The sequence below is a fragment of the Thunnus albacares genome, chromosome 4 (assembly GCF_914725855.1).
Source record: "Thunnus albacares chromosome 4, fThuAlb1.1, whole genome shotgun sequence".
In the NCBI taxonomy this organism is placed as follows: domain Eukaryota; kingdom Metazoa; phylum Chordata; class Actinopteri; order Scombriformes; family Scombridae; genus Thunnus; species Thunnus albacares.
In genome coordinates, this window is record NC_058109.1 from 26981284 (window position 1) to 27005459 (window position 24176).

Consider the following 24176-nt stretch of genomic DNA (forward strand, 5'->3'; position numbering starts at 1 on the left):
CTGGGAAGCCCCCCTCACTCTCTATCATCTTGCTTGCAGTGGTATTCACTCTCTTTCTCTCTCTCTGTCTCTCTCTCTCTCTCTCTCCAGCTCCTCCAGTGAATCTGGATAAAAACAGCAATCAGACATTCAAGGATCATCACACAAAGTTACCTGTATGTGCGTTTGTGTGTGTGTGTGTGCATGCATGAATGGAGCCCTGGCTTGTTCCTTGCCGTCACAGATTACATAATGTTGGTCTCCATGCAGCGAGTCACGTTTCCAGTGGGGTAAATACTGTGACTTATATGGAGGGACTGCTGCTCCTGAGCCATTATTTTAAAGTTTGGTGGGTGGAGAGTGGTCCTGTCAGTTCCCACAGGACCCAGTTTTCAAAAATGAACTTCTCTGTGTCTACAGCCAGTACTTGTTTAGCCTAGCTGAGCATAAAGACTGGATGCAGGGGGCAACAGCTATGTGTGTGTGTGTGTGTGTGTATGTGTGACACAAACCATGCCTTGGATACAATAACTGAAGTGATCTCATTGGTGTGTTGCTTGATGTTCATCCATATAAAGGCAGCCAGGGACGAAAAAAAAATCTTATTAACATGAAGCAGAGAGGAGCAGGGCATCGTCAGTGAGGGAGCTGGTCTGGATCAGGAGCATTACATGTGCACAGGAAAGTAAACCCTTGTTGTAGAGAGTTGCCTGGCCTGGTATGTTTTAAAGTGACATTACTTGACTGTAAAACACTCTAAACAAATGACATGTTAACTTTAGAGGCTTTAGAGGTGTTGGTAAGTATTATTTTGAATTTTGGATAAAGCCAGTTTAGCGGTTTCCCCCTTTTTCACTCTTTATGCTAAGCTAGGTTAACTGGCTCCCATTTCCAGCAGACATGTTTGTCTGGTATGTGGTATCAATCTTGTCATCTCTTGAAAAGAAAGGAAATAAGTTCATTTTCCAACATGGTGAACTATCTTTGAAACCAAATAACACTTTCAAAGTTTGTTTTTTCCCAGTAAAAACTACATGTAAAGAAAAGCATGCTCGCCCTTTCCGAAACCCCTGCCAAAAAGTGTTTTATTTTTGTCCTTTTAGTAAAGTTTGAGTAAATGAAGTTTATTTTCATTTTATAAACTTATATATTTATTGTATTGTAATAAATACAATTGGAATATGCTATCTATTTTGAAAATATGATAGATAGGCCTTTAGCTGCAGCTATAATTAGCAGCCTAACCCACTTTATAATACAACTAATTACATTTATTTCTGATTAAATGTGAGCCTCAAACAAATAAAGAAACCTGATCATTTCAGCAGATTTCAAAATTAAAGATATGAAAGATTAAATTTTCATTTAGCTCCAGACTTTATTTGGCCTTTCATCATAAAATCAGTTTTGTCAAATCGCTAAAAATCTTGAGCGGAGACAAAATATTCAGCTAATTTATTTTGGACATATAGGATCCCTAGCAGGGTATGTTAGAAGTTACAGACAAAATTAACAAGTTAGACTGATAAAATAACAAATCAGTTCCCTCCAATGGCAAAAAATGAAGGCGTCACTCCTCCTTGCTGTGGCCAATCCCTGCCTGTCTCCATGGCAAACGTTCCTCAACAAATAACCGAAGAGGACTCGGCTTTTTCCGACTGGAGTCGGAATCAGAGCCGAGAGCCCCTGACTGTTACGCGCTACACATCAATCGTGTCTTGGCTTGCGGTTTGAGATTGTTTACATCCAATCAAACAAGTAAGAAAGAAAGTGGCCCACTGCAGAAATGGACACCGCTAATCAGGTCAGTAAATGAACGCATAGCAAGAACATTTTGACTCGGAAAAATGTGTAATTGTCTGCTAAATTGGCCAATGTTTCGTTAATTGGTAATGGAAATGAGAACGTCTTTATCCTCCCTCTGTGTCCTTACGCAGCTTGCATCTGTGGGGACATTTCAAGTGCTTAAATTACCTCTGGGATTTATCCGTGTTTTGGAATGGGTGAGTTGCAACTTTAATTTTTTTGCTTGCAGTAACTTAATCATGCAGTGTAAATACACCAATAAATTACATAATGTAGTATGTATGTATTCAATATGATGGATGTGATTTACAAAGCAATGATGCCCACATTTCTCACGTTGAGCAAACATCTGGTTTCTGCAGCTCACTGGTGCAACTTAAACTTCATCGCATCTGTTGGGTTGTGGCGACTGAATTTTATGAGGAACCTTAACCCGCAATCAGCTCTGCAATGATCCATTTCACCGTGACTAAATGGCTCAAGTTTATGTAAGGATTTATTGCTCTGTGAGAACTACATGCCAGGGGAAACCGCTGTGTGGCTTTTCAATCATGCGTATTTTGGATGTGTCGTGCCAATCCCGTGCGCTTTGCGCCAGTCCAGAAAAAAAGCCCCATTTTACCCCAAGTGAAATGATAACAGGAACCCACAATAAGAACTGGGTGTCCTAGCTTTGACTGAATCAAAGCTTTACTACCTCTTTCTGTCTGGGTGTCGTTTGTGGTCTCCTGTTTATTGTACAGTGCAGAGAAGCCTAAAGGCAAAAACAGATAAATGATTTTCTTTTATGTGAGTTTGGAGAAATTATTGTAGCCATGAGGATGTTCAGCTTATGCACAGATAGGATGTGTGTTTGAGTGCGTGTGTGCGCGTGCGTGTGTGTGCTTGTCTTTCCCACTTTTATAAATGCCATCAAACATGCAGAGAATCCTCAAGCAGCAGAGCTCGTCTCTGCTCCATGAAAAAAATTCAATCCAAATAAAAACAGATTTTTTTTTTTGACATGCAAAGGGAGCGAACCTCATTCAAACTCTACTTTCGTCAGACATGTGACATTTTAGCTGAGATAAGGCAGATGTCTATCAGCGAGGTGAGTTCCAGAGTGCGTCCCTCTCAGCTGTTTGTGTGTGACCAGATTCACTGTGATATTTGTGGGCCAGAGCCAAAGACCAAGCAGATGATCCAAAGCACCATCTGTATGATGAAGATAACACTCTGTCATAGCTCCCTCTGTGTGTCTTCTTGTGAGTGTGTGTGTGTGTGTGTGTGTGTGTGTGTGTGTGTGTGTGGCAGAGGGCAGCATGTGTGATTGTGTGAGCATGACTGCACACCGTCCTGTGATCCACTGATCACCTGGTAGTGTTCGCTCAGATGTAATCACACAATCTTATGCAAGCTACAGTTCATTTAGAAATGTTCCTCCTCACCCTCTCACTCACACACGTACACACAAACCAACACTATTATGAAAGTGACCTTTTCCTTGCTGTGCCTTTTTTTCTCCCTCATTCACTCCTCAACTTCTCTGCTGGCCAGTGGGTTCATAAAAATACAAACAATTCAAATTACGACCTAGGTATTCTGATTTATTCTGCAGCAGTGGTGTAATTGTGTTTCAGCTGTTTCTCTCTGATACCAGAATGGAAAGGAATCTCCATGACCTCAATGCAGCTTCAGCTACATCACAGTTGGTGTCAAAATTATCTCACTTTTTCTGCTTCCATCTGGAGTCCTCATTTGGCCCTCAATTACACTCTGACTCCAGCTCAGTTGTGCTTCAGCCTCAGGAGACTCTGACAGGTACAGATGTCGCATATGATGTCGTTTTCAGAGTTAAATGACATGTAGCTCATTCTCTTCTGTCTGTGCACAAAACTGCTGAGAGGAACTTTAACGAGGGGTACCACACTTCATAAATCTCTAATCCCAAAGTAATTACTTAATTGTAGACAAATTTCTGAATTCATTCTAAAATATAATGTGCAGAGGTATATTACTGCCAACTAATTTAACTATAATTAAAAGGTCAAAATAAAACCTAATTAAATAGCCAAAATTATCCGTCTGGTTGAACACCATGTTTTTCTGTTTTGATGGTGCAGTTTCATATTTCTAACTATAAAGACAGCCCAGCAATTGTCATGAGAACAGATGTACTGTATGTATGCAAGTATGTATATACTCATACATGTATATACAGTATGTATATGTGTATGTTTATTAATGTATAAATTCATTTTTGTAGCTGGGGAAAATCTTGAGGAAGTGTGTTGTACGATGTTGGGTATGGTGAGGACATTTGTGGTTTGATGTGTTGCGTACAGCAATTCAACACAAATATTAAGAAAAATTAAAGAGTTATTCTGTTGGCATTTGGAAAATACAGTTCACAGGTCTACGACTTAACATAGATTTATAAGCACGTTTATTACTCCGAGTGTTTATGAATTACTCTCAGACCAAACACAACAACCAATTTGGAGATTTAGGACCCTTAAATGTTTCTTGAATATGGCCCCTGTTGTGTTTTAGACTGCCATTCAAACAACAACTTCCTTCCAATCTTAGATGCATTCAGCTGAAGTTAGACTGACACCTCAACCACTTGTGAAAAGTCTGTAAAACCATGAAAATGATGTCAGCCACAGTATTTTCTATGTTCACGACAATCATGCTTCATTATGGAAAAGGCCTAGAGTGAATTTCTTTGTACATTATGACACCAGTGGAAACACATGTTTGTCAGTTTGGTTTGTTTATGCCCCCAGGCAGTAAAGGCTTTTGTTGGGGCAGCGACTGACATTTACTTTGCTAATAATAATGAACCCTTCATTGTATGGCTGATTGGTCATGGGGACAAACAGAAGGTTGTTTAAAGGTTGTGTTAACGTTAGTCGAGATAGTTGCAGGAGACAAGTAGGTTTCCTACATCTTCAGTCAGCACTGGGCCTGTACAAGGATGAAACAAATTCATAATCAGCCATGTCTGCAGGAGATTCTAGAGGATGGTTTCACGACTCAGTGTGTGTGTGTGTGTGTGTGTGTGTGTGTGTGTGTGTGTGTGTGCATGCTAGCAGGCTCTTGGCCTGTTTGGCACACTGTCAGTTGCTGGCATATTCTGCTCCAAACAGCTGTAAGGTCCCCTCCTCTCCACCATGGACCAACTCAAGCAGAAGCTGTCCTTTGAGATGTGCCCAAACTCTTCACCGCATGTGTGTGTGTGTGTGAGTGTGTGTGTCTTTGTGTGTTTGTGTGTGTGCGAGAGAGATGGAAGGAGGAAGAGAGCAAAATTGTACAGTTGATTGAGCACATGATGCAAATGATATACATGCATTTTTTTTAATGCGCTGAAGCGTCATCATGGCTGTATCATCTCACACGCTGCAGTTTTACTGTATCGACTCAGTCGCTGGCTGTTTTTTGCAGCAAAACTTAAGCTGATGAGTCACAAAGAATGAGTGCATCATTAGAGTCATTCTATGAGTAAGGGTCCTCCTCTCATCCAAAACAAAGGACTAACCCACTGTCCTGTGATGTCATCTTCAGGACTTTACTGTATGCTGGTTTAGCTTGCCCTGCGGTGGACAGTTCAGTGTGTGCTTGTGTGTGCTAGATAAGCCTGTGCCACAGTAGAAGGTTATGTGTCACAAGGGTTTCATCTATTAATTGAGCTTCTCAGAGTATTCACTACTAAATAAAACATACTTTTGATATCAATCAAGCTATCATCTCTGATTGGGGTGTAACCTCTTCTGCTGAAGGTCACTTGTGCCTACACTGTTTAGCCATATCAAGTCCCATGGTGAGTTTCAACCAATTAATGATAGAATGGTAGCAATAACAGAATATGCTCCAGCAAGAAATAAAAATCTGTCTCAATATATGTTAAACTGTCATAGAGTGTAAGTTAATACAGAAGAATAACTGAATATAAATATAAGAATATATGACTATTCAGTCTCCTTATATTTTATATAAGGGAACTGAATAACATTGAAAGTTGTGTACAATTATCAAAATTCATAGTGACATTAAGTACCATATGCATACACATAAGAAAATGTATCTAGTTATCTAGTTATGTAACTAGTTATTGTTATAATAACAAATGAATAATCATAATTAATTAGAAAAGAATTGATAATGAAAATCAACATAACCTCCAGCCCCACTGACATCTGTCCTCTTTACAAAGCTCTACATGTCCTCTTGCTCAGGAATAATTTAGAAGTTTAAATTTTTTGTAAAATGTAGCCTGAAAGTGAAGGACAGTCAAACTCATAAACAAGAAAAATACACATGCAGATTTGCTATACTACTATAACTGTACACGTGCTGCTGTAGACAAATGAAGGCAAATCTGCCATTAATATACAGTATGTTGGCTACTGTAATAAAAAACTATTATTAGGTTCATCCTAAATAAGCATAAAATCAAAATTCTTCTCTGATTAGGACTCTAATCTAAACACTCAAATCAGCACTATTTATTTTCACTGGGAAATTGGGTGAGATGGGCCAAAATTAGTCTGTAGTTATGCAAATACAGCAAAGCCTCACATAAGTAAAAGACACCAGAGATTCAACGGATCAGAAAAGCACTGGTATTGACAAAATTGGATGCATCTTTGGAAAAAAAAACTCTCTCACTTCACTCTCTTTCTCATTTTTGTTTCTCTTTTCACCTCTCTCTCTCTCTCTCTCTCTCTCTCTCTCTCTCTCTCTCTGTCTGTCTCTGTATCTCTCTCTGCCTTTTAGTCCATCACATTTTGTGTTATTTCTTCATTGACCTTTCACCTTGATAATGTGTAACAGTGCAAGCTTTGACAGAGTGCTGCACAATGTTCATAAAAAACATTTGTACAGGGACATAGACGCACACACACAGGCATGCATCCATGCACTCACACACACACACCAAAGGAAAACAAGTGAAAGAGTGAACGGAGGGAGATGTAGAGAGACTGGCAACAGCTGCTAACAGATATCGCAAGAGACTTGCCAGGTCAAAGATCTGTTTTTCAGCACTGAAATACCTCAGTTCCTAATGACAAGGGGTCACGAGGATAGAGGAGAACATTACACCTATTTTGAACACTTCAAGAGACTGGTGTAGGGTTTACAGTATCAGTTAAATATACACATCTCAGTGTCATAGAATTTGCTTTGGTTAAGCAGGTGAATTAGAGCACCAAAAACATCATTGGTCTTTCTGTAAATCATTATCACATTGTAACAGTTATAATGTTTGCAAAACAAAAAAAAAAAACATGTTTATAATAACTGTTAAAAATGTTCCCTGATATCTATCAGTCAATATAGTTTACAAAAGTCTGACAGTCTGTAATGTCAGATATTAGAAAAGTTTTATGTCTGGTGTCTCCTCCTCACTCAACTCTGCAAAAACTCATATGGAATTAGATGCTTATTTAGTTAATATATGTTGATATTCTGCTGGTATTAATAGAATGTAATTCAACTAAGACTGGGTTTTGTAATGTGCAACATTTGCACAAAAGACATCCTCTGGATGTTTGTTTGAAATGCTAATAGTTTGAAATGCTAAAAATAAATAATGCAAATAAATCTTATAACTCTAAGATATTCCTACTTGCATCACAAGTATGATTGACAGTCCGCTGTTTATGCACAGTTTGTTTGTACGAGGCTCGAGGTTGTGATGCCTTCAAAGAGAACAATATGGTTATTCACACCACACATAGCCATTTTCAGGCTAATCCCCAAGTAGGCACAAAATCCATCCAGGCCTACAGCACCATGTGTGCATGTTAGAGAATGGCTCATTATTTATAGTCCAACAAATAAAACAAAATTTAAAGCAAACAAATGAATGCAGATATGATCTTTTTCACTATTTCAAAATCACTGGTGGAGGGTTATACTAGTTATTACATTAAATGAACCAAATCTCTTTCACTCATTACAGGAGATTGAACCTTTGAATACAGAGGTGGGTGTTGTTTCTTTGCAAATTAATAAGAATTGGTCAGTTCTGTGTAACACTGAAACATTTCCACTGGTGTGGTTTTAGAATAAGCTTTGTGTGGTTGTGGTAGCTGGTAAGCTCCTGGATCTGACGTGGCCTTTCCTGACCCATCAGGTCAGAGCTGGACCTCTGTTTCTCTCTTGACCTTGAGACGACGGTCCGCCATCTGTGACTCAGACAAGGAAAGGTTAGCCTGTCTTCTCCTGTTGGAGGACATATCTACTCAAACAAGACATCCTAAACACACAGGAACACAGGTGTTGAGACCGTGTGTAGACATACACAGACAAGACTGAGAGTAATGGAAAACAACTAAGACACTCAAACAGTGCATACATACATGTCACACCATATTAAGCTGTCTTGTCTACATACTGAAATAAAATTATATATAAAAGCAGGTGAATTTCATGCATTTTTAAAGAGAATTAATTTTGGATACAGTATAGCTTATTGTTAATAAACACTAACTGAAATTTCTGGAGATCGACTCTGAGATGTCACACACGCACCAAAACACTCAAAGAGATGGAGCAGGGTAATGTTTACAAACTTACAGGCGGCTACCAGAATGTATCCCTCCACCACGGCTCAGCAAGTAACGTCATTCTGCAGAAGCAAAAAGGGAGAATTTCATACTAAACAGACTGTAACTTTGGAAGATACTGACTTGAGTTACTTCAGACTGCTAAAGCATCATTGCATTCCAGGAGAATAGCTTCAGGGTCAATATAGTTAGTAGGAATCGTTACTTTGACCAAGATATATTCCACATACGTAGGATATGTCAGTATTGCATTAAGACAGACTTGAAAAAACCCAAACCCATCTTTTAACACTACCTGAAACATTGACTGTCTGTCTGGAAGATGCCATTGCATTTTTTTTCGCTACCTCATTGACCTCCAGAGAGATCAGAGAAGCCAACCACAACCACAGGAGCTGAAGTCCTTCTGTTCCTCTCATAACTGTCTGTCTGCTGATTAAAGAGTCCAATAGCCCAACCTAGCCCTACACTGTAGACCTCCTTCTTCAGCTTTCTTTACGGTTCTTGGCCTGCTGCCATGACAGGCAGCGATTCGCTGGCAACAACTCTGAGTAGCTGCTTCCTCAGTGGAAGCTCCACATCCTACATGTCCCACATTCACTCGTACATTAATACTACACTCATTTAATCCTCAAATTGAACCCTGGTCCTCAACCTGGACATCTAATATCCCCTCGCCTTAGTAAAGACTGAGGAACAGTCACAACTGAGGATGATTTTCTTCATCTTCAGATTCTTCTTAAGACACACACACACAGTGGGGTTGTATTACATTTCTGCTGGGTGCCCTCAGCTTAATAAGTGCAGTGACTGTCACCGCAGGGCACAGGGGCCGGGTTCCAGCTAGGTCACCTGACTAAGTAGCCATGGAAACCCCATGGGGAGAAGAGGAGCACCAAGAAGGGACAGTGTTACAAAAATAAATGGAGGTTTTCTGCCTGCTTGTGGTCAGTCGAGCTTACAGAGAGAGAGAGAGAGCAGAGAGATCGGGGGAAAGATGAATCTGCGCTGTGCAGGGCGCAAAGCACTAAGGGATTAGCCGCCGCTAAATGAGCTACTGATTTTGTTCTGTGGTGCTTCTACTGGAGCAAAGATCAGCTTTTAGATGGATGTCACTTCTTTGTGTATCTGTTGTCAGTGAAGTAGTGGGGTTTTCTAACTAATGTAGCAGCTAAGATTCAGATCATTAGAGAGTTACCACATTTGTTCAGTGAGAAGGAGGAAGAACATGTGATCTTTAAGATGAATTAAAAATGAAAGATCATAGGTGTATTTTCATATTTCAACCCCAGTATGTCATTTAAGGTGATATTTTTCATCACTTGACATTTTGTGTCAAAGTTCAGTTCAAATGTGCATCTCTCTGTTCAGCCCCATGTGCTGCTGTTTCTGATGTGCATTTGTTGTTTTGCTGTAAAATTGCTCATGTTTTCATGCTGGTGGACCGCAACAGTGAGAGCAAGTGAGCAAGTCAGACTGTGTGTGTGTATGCGTGTATGTGTGTGTGTGTGTGTGTGTGTGTGTGTGTGTGTGTGTGTGTGTGTGTGTGTGTGTGTGTGGAGTGTGGCTAATGCTTCTGCCTGAGTGGAGAGATATTTTTACTCTTCATTCACATACATAGGCTATACAGTACATTGCCTGCTTACATCCCGGTCCTCTGATAAACAAACACATGCACAGCGAGGTTACACACATTCTGAGGCACACAAGCAGCCATGCGCAAACATAGACATATAAATGAATGGAAATGCGGTATGAATACACAAACATGAATACACAAACATGAATACAATTTTATCATCATACACAGGTTTGTACATGCGCAGGAGCATATTACATGAACTAAGATCATCAGCCTAAAGATAGCAAAGAGCACCAAAGCAGAAGAGAAATGATAACATGAGGCACACAAGGGACTTTATTATCTCACTTACTTCTGTGGTTGGTTAAAAATTTCCTCAGAGTGTTTTTTCACATTGCGATTAGAGACACAGTGTCAACAATACACTTGGCATGGACTTAAGAGTTTCTTTACTTCTCTTGTTTTTGAATTTGGAAACTGTAGCCATCTAACAATACACCCAAATTCCACAATGGCGGCATTTGTGAAGTCCATTATTGGCTCTTTGGCAGTTAGATCCAGAAAAGTCTCTGTGTAATTCTCACTAATGCTGTCTCCATCTCCCCAAGTGCCCGATCAAAGGCATTTAGGCTTCTGTTGTTCCCTCCGTCACAGAGGGAACATTGATCTTGGATCCAGTCATTGATCTTGGATTCACTACATTTTAAGTAAATTCCAGTATTTTCCAACCCTTAAAAGTTAACCAAACTTGCTACCTATTTATCTGCAGTAATAAATATTTATTACTTATGATTTTATTTTCAAGGTAAAGATAGATATTATGTCCTGAAATGCTTTGATTACTTTGTAGGGGTTGTGCAGTGTTGATCAGAATTGCAAATTTGTAGTATTGACACAGCTGGGTCCACTCTCATCCATGGATATTTATAGATTTTCCAAGTTGGTCACCAACAAGTCCTACTCTTTGTAAGCAAGTTTTTCCTCCTCAGTCAGCTATACAGAGCAGTGGCTGCAGGAATGCCACTAGTTTCTAGATCCACCTCCATTTTTTGTCTTTCCTCTTCCATTTGATTCAGCACCTCATTTGTGTACTCTGGTGGTTGGATTTCCTTGGATGGCAGGAACAAAAACAAAAAACCTTCTCGTTTGCTAGCATGTACACATACTAAATAGATAGCAATGCACAGCCTCTCACATGAATTTAATAAGCAGCTACTTTGGTTAGCTGCTTAGTTGATCCCTATGCAGTTAGCCACAAAGGTTATCCATGGCGCTAAACAAAGTTAACATGACACAATTTCCGAATGGCCACAATTCATGATAATACAAAAAATTATTAAAAATACCAGAACTTCCCTTTAAAAACATTTTACATTTACTTTTCTGAAAGTTTTTGTGCTCTCCCTATTCAAATCACTCACTCCATACGATGAGTTTGTACAGTTTACAGGATTGGGTTGCCTTCCTTCCTTAATTCAGTAAATTATAGTGGGGAGGAGGGAAACAAATTGAAAGAGATAGGCCTCCCTTTCTCAATCTCTGTCTCACTCTGTTTCATCTTTCTCTTTCTTTCTGTCCTCATAAAGAGTGTCCTAGATTTATTTTCCCTCTCAGTCAGGCAGGGAGAGGGGCTGAACATCTGAGGCATTTTTCTCCTCCTGAGGCAGCCACTTGACATCGCAACGATTCCTATCGACTTGAATAGAGCAGGTGGACGGTGTGCGTGCGTGTGAGTGTTTCTGTGTGTGTGTGTGTGGCATCTGTGAGGAGGTTTGCGAAAATGTCAAGTGCAGCTCATCAGTGAATGCACCTTTCAGTTTGTCTGCCACTTAACGTGATCCTCGCCTCCCCATCCGTCGCTTCCTCTGCTGCTCTTAGGATATCATGCACTCTTGTTTTAGCAGCTCCACCATTTGTTGTTCCCTGCTCACATCTCTACTTTCCTCCTCTCACCTTTCTTATTATATTTATTTTACAATCAAATATTATTCATTTTATCAAGCCACCATTCCTTCAAAATTCTCCACGTCTTTCTGTTCATTTATTATCTTTATTCTTTCTCTGTTTGGTTCATCTTTTTACTACACCCTCATTTTCCTGTTCTTCACAACTGAGACTGTGTGTGTTGGGTAGTACAGTAGGTCTGACTGCTGATGGTCAAGCCTGAAGCCAGTGGATCAGTTTCATAATCCTCAGCCAGCCTCCGCTCTTCCACGGTGCTCATGTCTCCATCTGAGCCTCTAACACTGCCTGCGCTATTCTGCTTAGACAGAATTCTTTTTTTTTTTTAGATTCTTTTTTTGGCATTTTGCCTTTATTTGAGAGTCAGTGTAGTGAGACAGGAAATGAGGGAAGAGAGAGAGGGTGTGACATGCAACAAAGGTCCCCCTGCTGGGAATAAAACCATGGATGTTGTGGTTAATTGGTATAGGCCTTAACCATTAGGCCACCATGGCACCCACAGACAGTTCTTGAACTCATATTCACATTCACTCAACTAAATCTGTAAATGATGTCTCAAGTTACATTTTTTTATGTTTGATTGAAGTGCAAATACATCGGTTTAAAATCAAATTAAGGTCTTCCTATGAGTGCTGTGCTCTTCAACGCCATGTAGGTCAGGAGAGAAGAGGGCAAACAGGGAGATGTTTCAGAGCTTTGTTTGCATTTCATACAGTTTTGATTCCTGTGCCCGTGCTCCTCTCTCTTTCTCTCTCTGTTGCTTTCCCTCTCTCTGCCTCTCTTTCGCTCTCTATCTCTTGTTCCCTGAGGAGCCCAGCTGGGAGAGGCAGATAAACACACGGGGGCGTGGGGCTTAGCACCCACCCTCCTTCCACAATGCCATGCTCTCCTGTTCAAAGGACCCAGCCAGAAATGAGAGGGGCTAAACCCAAGCCGAAAATCACAGGGAGAGGAGGCAGCTGCAGGAGAGATCAAGTACATAGACATACATACCGAGAGAGAGAGAGAGAGAGAGAGAGAGAGAGAGAGAGAGAGAGAGAGAGATGCTTATCTGGGGGTGTTTGGGATAATTTATTCTCCCGCTCTTCTGGTCACTTCCCTTCTTCCATTTATTTGTGCAGATAAGCACATGGCACAGTCTGCATGTACAGTATTTATGAGATCTTTTGGTTGCATATAATTTACATTGATTGGTGAATTTGTGTGTACAGACATGTGAGCACTTTTCTGTGTGTGATTGTGGCCTATCTCGCCTCAGAACCAAAAGCTGATAAAAGGAGTGAATCACTTAAAACGCTTCACTAAAGGAATTCCTTGCAAAGGTTCCCACTGTGCACCATGACAGCCAGGTAAACAGTATACAGCCTCCACCTGAGACCTGAAGCTGCAAGAAACAAGTGGAAAAATGCTGTGTGATAAACTGAAGGCTTTGATTTGGGCTGATCTAACCCAGCCAAACCACGCTTAGCCCTTTGTGACCCAGATTATCCTTTGTAAAGCATCACCTGGTATTGTGCAATTATGCCCCTGTGAGGAGGTTCAAAACATACAGTTCAAAATATCCAACAGTAGCCATTAATGTGAAGGAAAAGACTGCAAATTCTGATCTTTTTATATCTGTAGAAATCTTTTTGATTGTGTGCATGTGGGTCTGAATATATGTTGCTGCTACTTTATCAGCTGTGATAATGCTATGATGTAACTATCAAACTGTCAACCAATTATCTCAAACAAGTTGTTACAAAAATCTAATTTTGAGTCCTACAGTAATCTCAGTATAGACACATGGCGCCCAAGAAGCACAGACTTAATAACTGCAGATTCAGTATGGTTGGTTTGTTTTGTCTGAACCACTCTTCATCTGAAAATAACAAGCAGTCAATGCACTTGAAGGTACCCTACATAGAGAGGTTCATCCTAAACTCGATGCCTGCATTCAGCCACAAGGTGGCATGAACCACCTGATAATGTATTTCAGATAGGGCACTTAAGGCTGCATGAGATGAGTTTAATGCTTAACATGTCTTGGGCCATCCAGTTTCTAACATATCAAAATATATTAAATCAGTGCTTCAAAAATCAGTGCTTTTAAACATCAAATGTCAGTAAGGCTGGATTTCCTCTGCCTTAAGAAAATTTGTATTTCTTTGTTTGATTTCATAGATTACCCACATAACCTCACACTGCAATCAGTAAGACCAGGTCTGATGTAGTGTTCATTAAGATCCATACAACAGAGAAGATGTTGATCAAGAAATTCAATTCTGAAAAACAGGCCAATGAGCAGACAGAGGTGACAGTATTTACCCTATAAATGTGCAAATGGAATCAAATCAGTCTAATCGAACTTGATACTGAAGAAAATTTAATCTCCTTTGAAAGACAAACCAAATGGAAACAGAAAAGTCCTCCTTGTATCATCCTGTGTCTTCCCCCCCTGGAAAATCTGATGTGCCACTATAAACATACCACACAGGAAGCCTTGATAAAACTGTGCTTTCTCTGTGATTCATAATATCCTTGCTACCAGAAATATTCATACGTACATTTTCTGTTGCAGTTATTTGAATCCTGAAGGCAGAGGAAGTGAGCGTGTCATTTTTGTATGGCTGATATATATATATAACTTCTATTAGCGTGGAATTAAAGCCTATGTGCTGTTCATATGGGAGACACATTTCCTTGGCAACATGGTGGTTACACTGACTAACTGGTCTGATTTTTTTCCGAGATGTTATCTCTTTAAACTAAAGACTGCACAAAGAAGATCATCTAAGACCAATTATTCAATAATCACAAGGTCAAATAATATCATTATTATATTACTTTTATAACAGTGAAATCAAACAACATGCAGTATTCAAAAGCTGGGAATGAGTCAATCCAAAAAAGAAAAGTGAGACAAAAAAGTGAGTCTAAGCCAAAAAAAAAAAAGATAAAAATGATTTTAAAAAAAGTCAAATAAAACAATCTCAGATGTTTTTTATTATTATTTTAACACTTAAAAGTATCAGATACCAGTATTAAAACATTGAGCAGCCGCTCTAAAACCACAAGTTCACACAAGCTGCTCAAACATGTGGCTGGGGAGGAAAAGTCACCAAGCAAAAGATACCCAGATATTTTTATCAAAGCAGAACTAAAACAATATTGGCCTCATAATCGTTAGTTGCCCAAAAACACAACTTCAATGGGATGCTCATGTCACTGTGTTTCTTATTGCATGCTAACACTAGCCATGACAAATTGATAACCTAATAGTATATCAGTAATTGCTGCTTTACAGTATTTCTACTCTCAAGGGGTCAAAATCATTGAATGCAGTTTTAAACTGGAAGAAAATTTGTGACATCCTGCGCTGAACATCTTTGAGGCTGCCCAGGATTCAGTTTCCATTACCAGTATTTTTCAATTTTAGTGAAATACACAGCTAGGTGTTGTCTGCATAGTAGTGGAATACTATTATGTTTGCCTAGAAGACGTAACTGATAAAGATGTCCATGTTGACTTGTTAGCTGTGCATGTGTATATTAACATACAGTAAGTTTACATATTGCTTAACATTTCAAATGTACACAGCAGGCTCACATTTTTGGCACATATTTAACAAATACTACAATGTTCAGTGTATTTTTAGACATAAATGTAAATACTTGCATGAGAAAAACTTGCCCAAACCACAATTTTAATTCCCATGTAACTGAAGAACATATTCCCAGGATGGCTGTAATATGGCTGAGTGATATAATAATGTTGAAATGTATTTAATAGTACCCTCCAGAGGTCACTAATGAGACATCTCATCCCCAGCTGCTGGCAAGCTGCATGTCCAGCTGCCTGTAATATGAGAGAGGGGAGGCTCATGCTAACTAGGCGTCAGGTCTGATTATGGTGATCATGGTTGTGAGAACCCTTGAGGCTATTGAAGCGTTACATGAAAAACTGTGCTGAAAGAGAGAGAATATTAAGGGTGGAGGGTATGTGTGTGTGTTGGAGGGTAGGATGTGTGTTTGCTTCATGTTCATGTTTGTTGATTGTAACTAGAGGCCTGTTTATCAGTCTGATCATGACTATGGTTCAGTCTTTTCATTTTTATTCAGGAAATAAAAAAATGTTGACCAGCTGCTGTATGTATTGTAGTACTTGTATGTTGTCCTTCCTAGTCTCACATCTCTCATCTGTCTTTATTGGTTTTACCTTTATTTCTTGAAGAGTGGCATATTATATGGAATGAAATAGTCATATGTATTGTAGCTGTGTATCACTGTATCTGAATGTGTGAAAACATTTTGTATGAATATATTAAAATGTGTGAATGTGTAAAAAAGGTTTTGATCAATTGAATTCAAATGTTTGAATGTGTAAAAAATATCTAAACAAATCTCTTTGCTAAAGGAAGGAATCTCTGTCTGTATGTCTATATGTCCATATGTCTGTGTGTCTGTATGTCCTTCACATATTTCTTGAACCGTTCATCCGATTGACTCCACACTTGGCGGCTGTATGGCTGGGGAACCAAGGGAGTGCAGTGTCAAATTTGGTGCAATTTGGACACATGATAAAGTTTATGAATAAACTTTGAATGAACTAGCAATCAGCAAGCCGCACAGCTCTGTGCAGCGGCAGGGCCGAGCTTCAGGACTCTGCCAACTGACTCCAGCATGTCAGGGAGAGACCACAAATGAGGCGTGACACAAGTCAGAGAAAAGTGCTCTATAAAGAGAAAAATAGACAGCAAAAACAGAGCTTTTAATCAAGAATGGACACTGAGCTCAGGTCATCCGCATTTTGGAAGCACTCAGAGCCCAGTACACAATGACTGTAGTTACACGCGTAAAACGGAGCAAATACTTCCACGGGTAGTTCAAAACCAGTTTGTCTCATATACTCCGAGACCATGGTGATTGTGAAGCGACACTACAGACAAAGCACAAATCTTTAGAGCAAACACAGCATGAGCAGCATGTTTAGCAGATCAACAGCGAGTGAACTGAGTGTCTACACAGGAGGCATTCAAGTACATGGTTGGGCATAGGTCACCTGTTGCCTCTGGCTTCAGCACTGGCTGTTTGGCTGGGAGGTCCCGGGGCAGAGGGAGAGCATTTGCCAGGCAGCACTTCACCAAAAAGCATGGCATGAGAGGCTTTTGTTCCAATGGCGACAACCTAAATGAAGCCACTAGCAGACTCTTTTGCAGAGAAACGTTAACACCAAGCTCCATTGAAAAAAATACGTCCATATTTTACCTACAAAATGGGTGCCAAATTAAACTAAGCTTCTAACGTTACTTTATTTTCTAAATATCATCCATGTTGCTTGTCCTACACCTACAAACAAGGCCTCTTTTAAATTGTATATTTTTATAAGTAGCGTTGTTTAGTTCAGAGTTTCAGAGGCTGAAGAATATTCAGTTCACTATCATGTATGACAAAGAACATGAGCAAATCCTCAGATCTGAGTAGCTGGTACCAGTGATTGTTTAGCATTTTTACTTGAAAAATTATTTAAATGAAGGACTTTAAGTACAGGGACAGAGGCATCAACCGCAGAACACTTTATTTATGTATCATATATTTTGTGTCAATTTTAACAGTTGCTTGCACAGAACTGCTTTTGCTGCATGTCATTAAAAATACTCGTCAATTTTAGAGCTAAGTGGGGAGAGAAGAGCAAATTATCCCCTTCTCCTGTTTGTCAAATGAGGCAGACAAAGCTGTAGCAAAATGTCTCTACTCTACATACAGTTCAATAGTGATGTCTCTTTGGGCCACAATATTGTTGGAGTGGGCAGGAGAGGCAATGACTTAATCACAGTACTGGTAGGGATTGTGTGTGCAGGAAGTGAGAGCATCCCAATATACTTTAACTAACCCACTCTCAAAATCTGAAATGGTGAAGCTGCACTCAAAATTCTCTCTTAACATGTGTGGGTAAGTTTTATAATATAATATATGAAGCTGCTGCTGTTTGTATAATGTGTCTATAATGAATCAACTTGCCTCTTCCTCTTATGCAATCAAGTGTTTTAGCCATGTGTTTCAATCAACTGTAATGTTCTTCCATCACTGATGTTCGTAAGATTTTTAAGAATCTTGTGAGAAGAGCCACTGAGATATTTCTTATAGGCTACTGTACAATAAATCAGCATCACTCTGCATCAATCATTAGTCCTGTATGTATGGTCCAGCCTGTGTCTTAGGTTTTATTATTATTTAGATGAAAAATATATCCCCTACTTGCTCTTTCCTCCCCCCCGCCTTCTATTCTTTTGTCGCCCCCCAACACACACACACACACACACACTACTGTGCTGTCCTCAGGCAGCCTCCTCCAACCTCTGTTTAGTTATCAGAATGCTTCTTGGAGCCCTGTAGTGTAACAAAGCTGGATTTGATCCTCCTGTCTTCCTTCCATGTGTATGGTCATATTTGCGCCGGTAAGTTCAAGTTTTCATACTGGATATAGCTTTTTGTTGCAAACACTTTGGATACGTGTTCAAACATGTTCAATTTTTTTTTCAGACCAGTGTGATCATTCTGTATGATCCTTGTTTCAATGAACCAATGTTATAATAACATAATTGTCATGTGCTTTACTTCAGTTTTGAAGCCTGTAATAAAAGTTAAGCTGTGAAGTATATATTTATTAAGTTAAGGATTCAGTTCTGTCTATATTTAATTGTAGTTACCTACTGTATATCGTTCTCTACCACATTACTAATGCAGTTTGTGTTTGTGTAATCTGTCAGATTACATTTTATGTCAGATTTTATCTATTCATATACTTTATTCTTACAGTCTCCCATATTTTGATGTGTGCATACATACAAAGTTTTCAGAGTTCAGATTTTCCTTTGTCTGTTTGCAGAGTCCTGGGAGAGTCAATGCTTGTATTGTCAGGCCAATTTTAATGGAGCAAATGCTTAAGGAGGAATGTGCATTTCTGTTGTTTTAAATAAGCATGTGGATGAAGTCATCATCAGGTGCCAGTGGAGGGAGCACAGACAGAGATCTCTTTCTCCAGACTCTTTCTCTTTCTCCCTCATTCAGCTTGGACCACACACTCACTACAGCTATTGTAGTCCATGTGCTGATGTGGCCAAAATGCTATCAGCTGGAGTTAAATTGGCTTCATGGCAGAGAAATTGTTGAGATGTCCGTAAGCAAAATGTTTAAATGGTGGGTCTGCTGATTCTCACTATTCACTCATAGGGCTTCGTACTAGAAATTCATTCCAGTTCCAGTTTTAAACTTTATATACCAAAAATCAACTAAGACTGCTTTAATATATTAATCTGTGTGATGGAAAATTGCAAAACAACCTAGCACATTTTGCATGGTTGGAGATGTCCACTGTAATCCACCTTTGACAGATTTTGATTGGTCATACTTGTCCTGGTTGACAGTGCCAATAAAATCTGCTCAAAACGGTGCCATCACACTGGAAGTGACTAATTTCACACCATGTTTTTATTGTCAGGCATCAGCATAAGATTGTTCAACACAAGTTTTCCAGTGACTGATTAACAGAATCAGCAGGCTTCCACACAACCATCCACTACAACTCTGCCACCTTCTCTGCAATCTAAACATCATTTCAGTTACTTTTCTCTAGTACACAGGATGATAATGTGTATAAAGTTACAGCCTGATACCCATTGCAGATGCCTAATGATAGGTCAAAACATCAAAGCATAAAAGCTCACTCAAACTTTGGTACGTTTCACTTTCATATTGATAACTAACTAAATCCCACATTGATACAGATTGCATTGATGCAGATTACATTGTGCCTAAAGTCATAAAACACCATGCAAAAGGGCTGACCTGGCAGAAGATGGGATTTGTTTTTTAACTGTTTTTGCACATTTTGTTGTTTCTGTCAGCAGAAAAAAAAAAGTTTGAACCCTGATATGTGGAATTCATTCTGTGTGATATTACAACACTGAAGTCTAGTACATAATATGAGAGACAACATTTCATGAGGATGCAAGACAAAAGGCAAAAGGCAGCATGCACGAGACACATATGTATACAAAATAAGATGATACACACTGAATTAACATCACAACATAATACAGTTTGGGTTTTTCATCAGCCACACTGTGAAGTTTGTGTATCTGTGTGTGAAAGTGGAGAAATACATTAACACTTTAGTGCACAAGTGACCATTTCTAAAGCAGCACAATACTTGAGAGCGTCGTAAAAAACTTCAGTAACACAACATGGTAACATGGAGCTGATGCTTCTGTTCTCACAGTTCTCTCCGACTTAGTAACAGTATGTATGTTGAATCAGATAAAGAGGGTCTGTGATGGAAAAATGTGGGTCTGATAAACATTGTCGACAGTATCACCTTGTCAGAAGTGGTTGTGTGTGAGTGTACAGTAACTGTGCTGTGCATTAAGTGGTTTATTACCCCAGTTCAAATCAGTTGCAGTGTCGTTGCCATAGTAGGGATCTGATTTTTTTTTTCTTTGCAGCTCTTTGCCATTTTTGCATTTGCAACATGTGGGGGCTACTCTGGGCAGCTGCGGGTTAGCGTGGACTGCATGGAGAAGGCCAGCAGCAACCTCAGCATCGGCATCGACTTTGCGTATCCTTTCAGGTGAGCGGGCTTCATCTCAGCCTGTCTGCATCATTGACCGTGTTTGACAATCTGTTGACAGTTCTTTATGTCAATATTTGATGGCAGGATTAACCAAAAATGAATATTTACAAGCAATGTGATTGCTTCCAGTTAATCAACATAGCTTGATATAAACAGGTCTCTGTGAAATCACAGTTATTTGTTTCAAAAGTAACGCATGTATGTGCATGTGGGACTATTTCTGTCATAAAAAAGTAATTCTAATGAAAGCTTGGTTGTAGAAAGATACGTTGGTGTTGATTTCTTAAAAATGTAACAGAGAAATTTTGTGTTTCCACGCTGGCCATTATAGTGGGGTGACTGAGCTGAGTCTCCACTGCAGCCTCCATATTGATGTAAGATGACAAAAATGAGACAAAAATAAGATGACACTCTCAATTTACCGATTCACACAAGATTAGTAAGGCACTAAAGTTAAAAACACAGAAGAATCCCCACTGTATCACAGTTGCCAGGACCTCCTTGAGTAAAATATATCCTAATTAAAGCTACAAACACAATTTTGGATGCATGTGAAGCAGGGGTGCTTGGATTTGACACCTGTGCCTCCTGCTGTGTGTGTGTCAGGTTGTACCAGGTGTCCTTTGAAGCGCCCATGTGTGAGGCCACGAGGAGGGAGCGCCTGTTCCTCATTGGAGACTATTCATCCTCAGCAGAGTTTTTCGTCACCATTGCGGTCTTTGCCTTCCTGTATTCCCTCGGTGCCACTATTGTCTACATCTTCTTTCAGAACAAGTACCGCGAAAACAATCGAGGACCGCTCATTGTGAGTACAGTGGCCTATGATCTGGGACAAAGTACGACATTACATAAGATAAATAATATTACCCTCAATTCTCAATTATCTGTATTCTCTAATGTCAAATATGCTAGATATATCTGTACAAAGCAAGCTATCATGCAACCAAAAGTATTTTTTGGAAAGTACAGACAAAATAATGTTTTCCTCACACTCCTTTATTATTTCTTCATGTTGCTTGACCTATCCATGTCTATACTGTTTGTCTCTTCTCTCTTACATGCCATCAGGATTTTGTTGTGACTGTGGTGTTTTCCTTCATGTGGCTGGTCAGTTCTTCTGCTTGGGCCAAGGCTCTGTCTGATGTCAAAATAGCCACTGATCCAGATGAGGTGCAGCTCCTCATCTCTGCCTGCAAAGTCCAGACCAACAAGTGCGGTTCTGTGCAGGGACCACGCTGGTCCGGACTCAACACCTCAGTGGTAGGTTACACACTGGGAATACATAAATTAATAGCTAAGACAAGTCAACATTCAGTTAAAGTGCATTATCACACAATAGTGTCTTTACAAACAATGAAAACAATGAATGGACAATGAAAACAACAGCAGAACTAACAAACAATACAACTGATAGATTAGGAAACATCAGTTAACATAGATAGAGATAAAACATTGAGAACAATGGCAATACAACCACCAGGCTGCAGAGAGAATGGTAAAAACAAACAAAGGTGTTGAACTAACCAGAAGGTAATAAGTTATATGTTGTAGGTCAGAGAAAACAGGTGAGTTTTAAGTATGGCCTTTAAGGTTTCTAGAGAAGGAGCTGTTCTAATATAAATGGTGACTCCTCCACAGGAAGGGACCACAATGTAAAAATGCTCTGAAGCAAGCTGAGTTTTTTGTAAATTCTGGGAAAGGATAAGTAAGGGGAACCTAAAGAACAAAGGAGTTTGTGCTGCTGTATATGGGTATATGGTCAAATGAGATCAGAGAGGTAACCAAGTGCTAGCACATGTAGTGCTTTTTAGGTCAGGGTGAGTACTTTAACATCAGCTCTAGTATGTACAGGCAGCCAGTGGAGAGAGATCAGAGTTAGAGTGGTGTGATCAAACTTTCTGGTTCTGGTTAAGATTCTTGCAGCAGTGTTCTGAGCAAGTTGCAAGCTATTGATAGATGATTGGGGTAAGCCAGAGAACAGTTACAAGAATTACAAAAATCAAGCCTGGAGGAGATGAATGCATGAATCAAAATCTCAGAATCAGATAATGAGAGGAATGGATGGATGCCCACACTTGTTCTCTCTCTGTCTCTTTCTCTCCAGGTCTTTGGGTTCCTCAACTTTGTTCTATGGGCTGGCAACATCTGGTTTGTCTTCAAGGAGACTGGTTGGCACAAGGGTGCTTCAAGGATCACAGGCGGAGCAACTGAGAAACAAGCCGGCACCTTTAACCAGCAGCCCTACAACCAGGGGAGCTTTGACCAGTCAGGGAGCTACAACACCCAGGGAAACCTCGGCCAGCCGTCTGAGTACAGCCCGGTTGGAGGGCCTACCTCCTACTCCAATCAAATGTAGCCATGCCTTTTCATTTCCTGTGTGGCATTTCTGCATTTTAAACAGGGCAATCAGGGGTGATAGGGGGTTAATTTTCAACCTCTGCTCAGTTTGTCATCAATGGGTCATAAACACATAAAAAAAGATGGTCATATGAAAGAAGGTGTCAAAGGAAGTAGTTGGAAGTAGTCAGCTGATACAAAGTACACCCATTGTACATACAAGTATTGTTGGGTCTTGTACAAAATGATTACATATAGTCTTTTATTCCTTCTCTTTTAAAGGTGTTGTTTGCTGAATGTTGTACTTCTTGTAGTGACAGTTTCTCTCTCTGTGCTTGGTAATTGACATTCACTGTTTCGACTGGATGTCTTTTTCGAACTGGTTTGCAGTCTGCCGTGAAGTGCTCTATGTTTGTATAATTCTTCAAGTTTCTAAAATGGTGTTGACAAGTGCATGATGTGTCTTTATATGCTCTCTGTGAAACTAGTTAAAAAAACAAAAAAAACATGCAATTTATCTATGAAAGTTTACAAAATTCAAACTGCCCAGGCACATTACTTTATTTAGGTGAGTATTATTACCTTATTTTTTAAGCTAACAGGAAGTATATTTTGATAATGGGCATTTCTAATTCAGATATAGATTCATATCATATATATTCAACATACTCTGTTATTTTTGTCACCACAAATATAGTACATTCCAATTCATTTCTGACACTGGTTTTGATAATGAGTCAGAAAGTTAAAAAAAAAAAAAAAACTAAAGCAATAACTGCATACTGCCAAATACACTATATAGGGTTTGTGCAAAAACAACAACAACAATAACAACAACAAAAAAACAGTACAGAATGCAACCATTGCAGTATATTGTTTTGGTTTTCCATGGTTTTCATTTCTTTGATGCATCCACACAGATGCAGACAGATCTTTTATTTCATTTTATTTGAATAATGTAAAGAGGAAGATTGTCTCCCTCCTTGTTTACAAATTGCAGATCTTGCTACAAATTACTGTGACTGTTGGCTACTGGAAAAAAACAAGTTATACCTCTCTAAAGCATGTCCAGAGTATCCATTTACATTGCTAAAGCATAGCAAAAAAACACATCTGCACCCCAGTTGTAATAGAAGAATAGTAAATTGTGGGCTCATATCTGTACATAAATCATGGTTCAGGTTTGGACAATTTTAAACAAATCTGTGAAATTCATGTATTGTAAAAATCAATGGATAATGCTCGGTTGCTGTTTGTTTACATGAATATGACTTGTGCAACCCTGTTTTTTGACCTGCTAAGCATGTGGCTCGCATCAGTGTAATAAAACAGATTGACCATCCATG

The 24176-nt window shown here is 39.4% G+C and overlaps 1 protein-coding gene across 1 annotated transcript; it reads left to right on the forward strand.

Moving 5' to 3' along the window:
• Positions 1–1669: 1669 nt before the first annotated feature.
• Positions 1670–24170, forward strand: synpra (synaptoporin a). The gene is made up of 6 exons (XM_044347692.1): positions 1670–1783; positions 1917–1982; positions 20366–20490; positions 21100–21298; positions 21562–21753; positions 22598–24170. The coding sequence occupies exons 1-6, from the start codon at positions 1766–1768 to the stop codon at positions 22847–22849; spliced, it is 852 nt and encodes a 283-aa protein (XP_044203627.1). The 5' UTR covers positions 1670–1765; the 3' UTR covers positions 22850–24170.
• The last annotated feature ends 6 nt before the right edge of the window (positions 24171–24176 follow it).

What these genes read in the sequence shown, in the direction of transcription:
- synpra (XM_044347692.1), top strand. An exon ending in TTATCCGTGTTTTGGAATGG is followed by an intron (nt 1,983 to 20,365) that starts GTGAGTTGCAAC and finishes TTTTCTTTGCAG; the next exon opens with CTCTTTGCCATTTTTGCATT. An exon ending in GACTTTGCGTATCCTTTCAG is followed by an intron (nt 20,491 to 21,099) that starts GTGAGCGGGCTT and finishes TGTGTGTGTCAG; the next exon opens with GTTGTACCAGGTGTCCTTTG.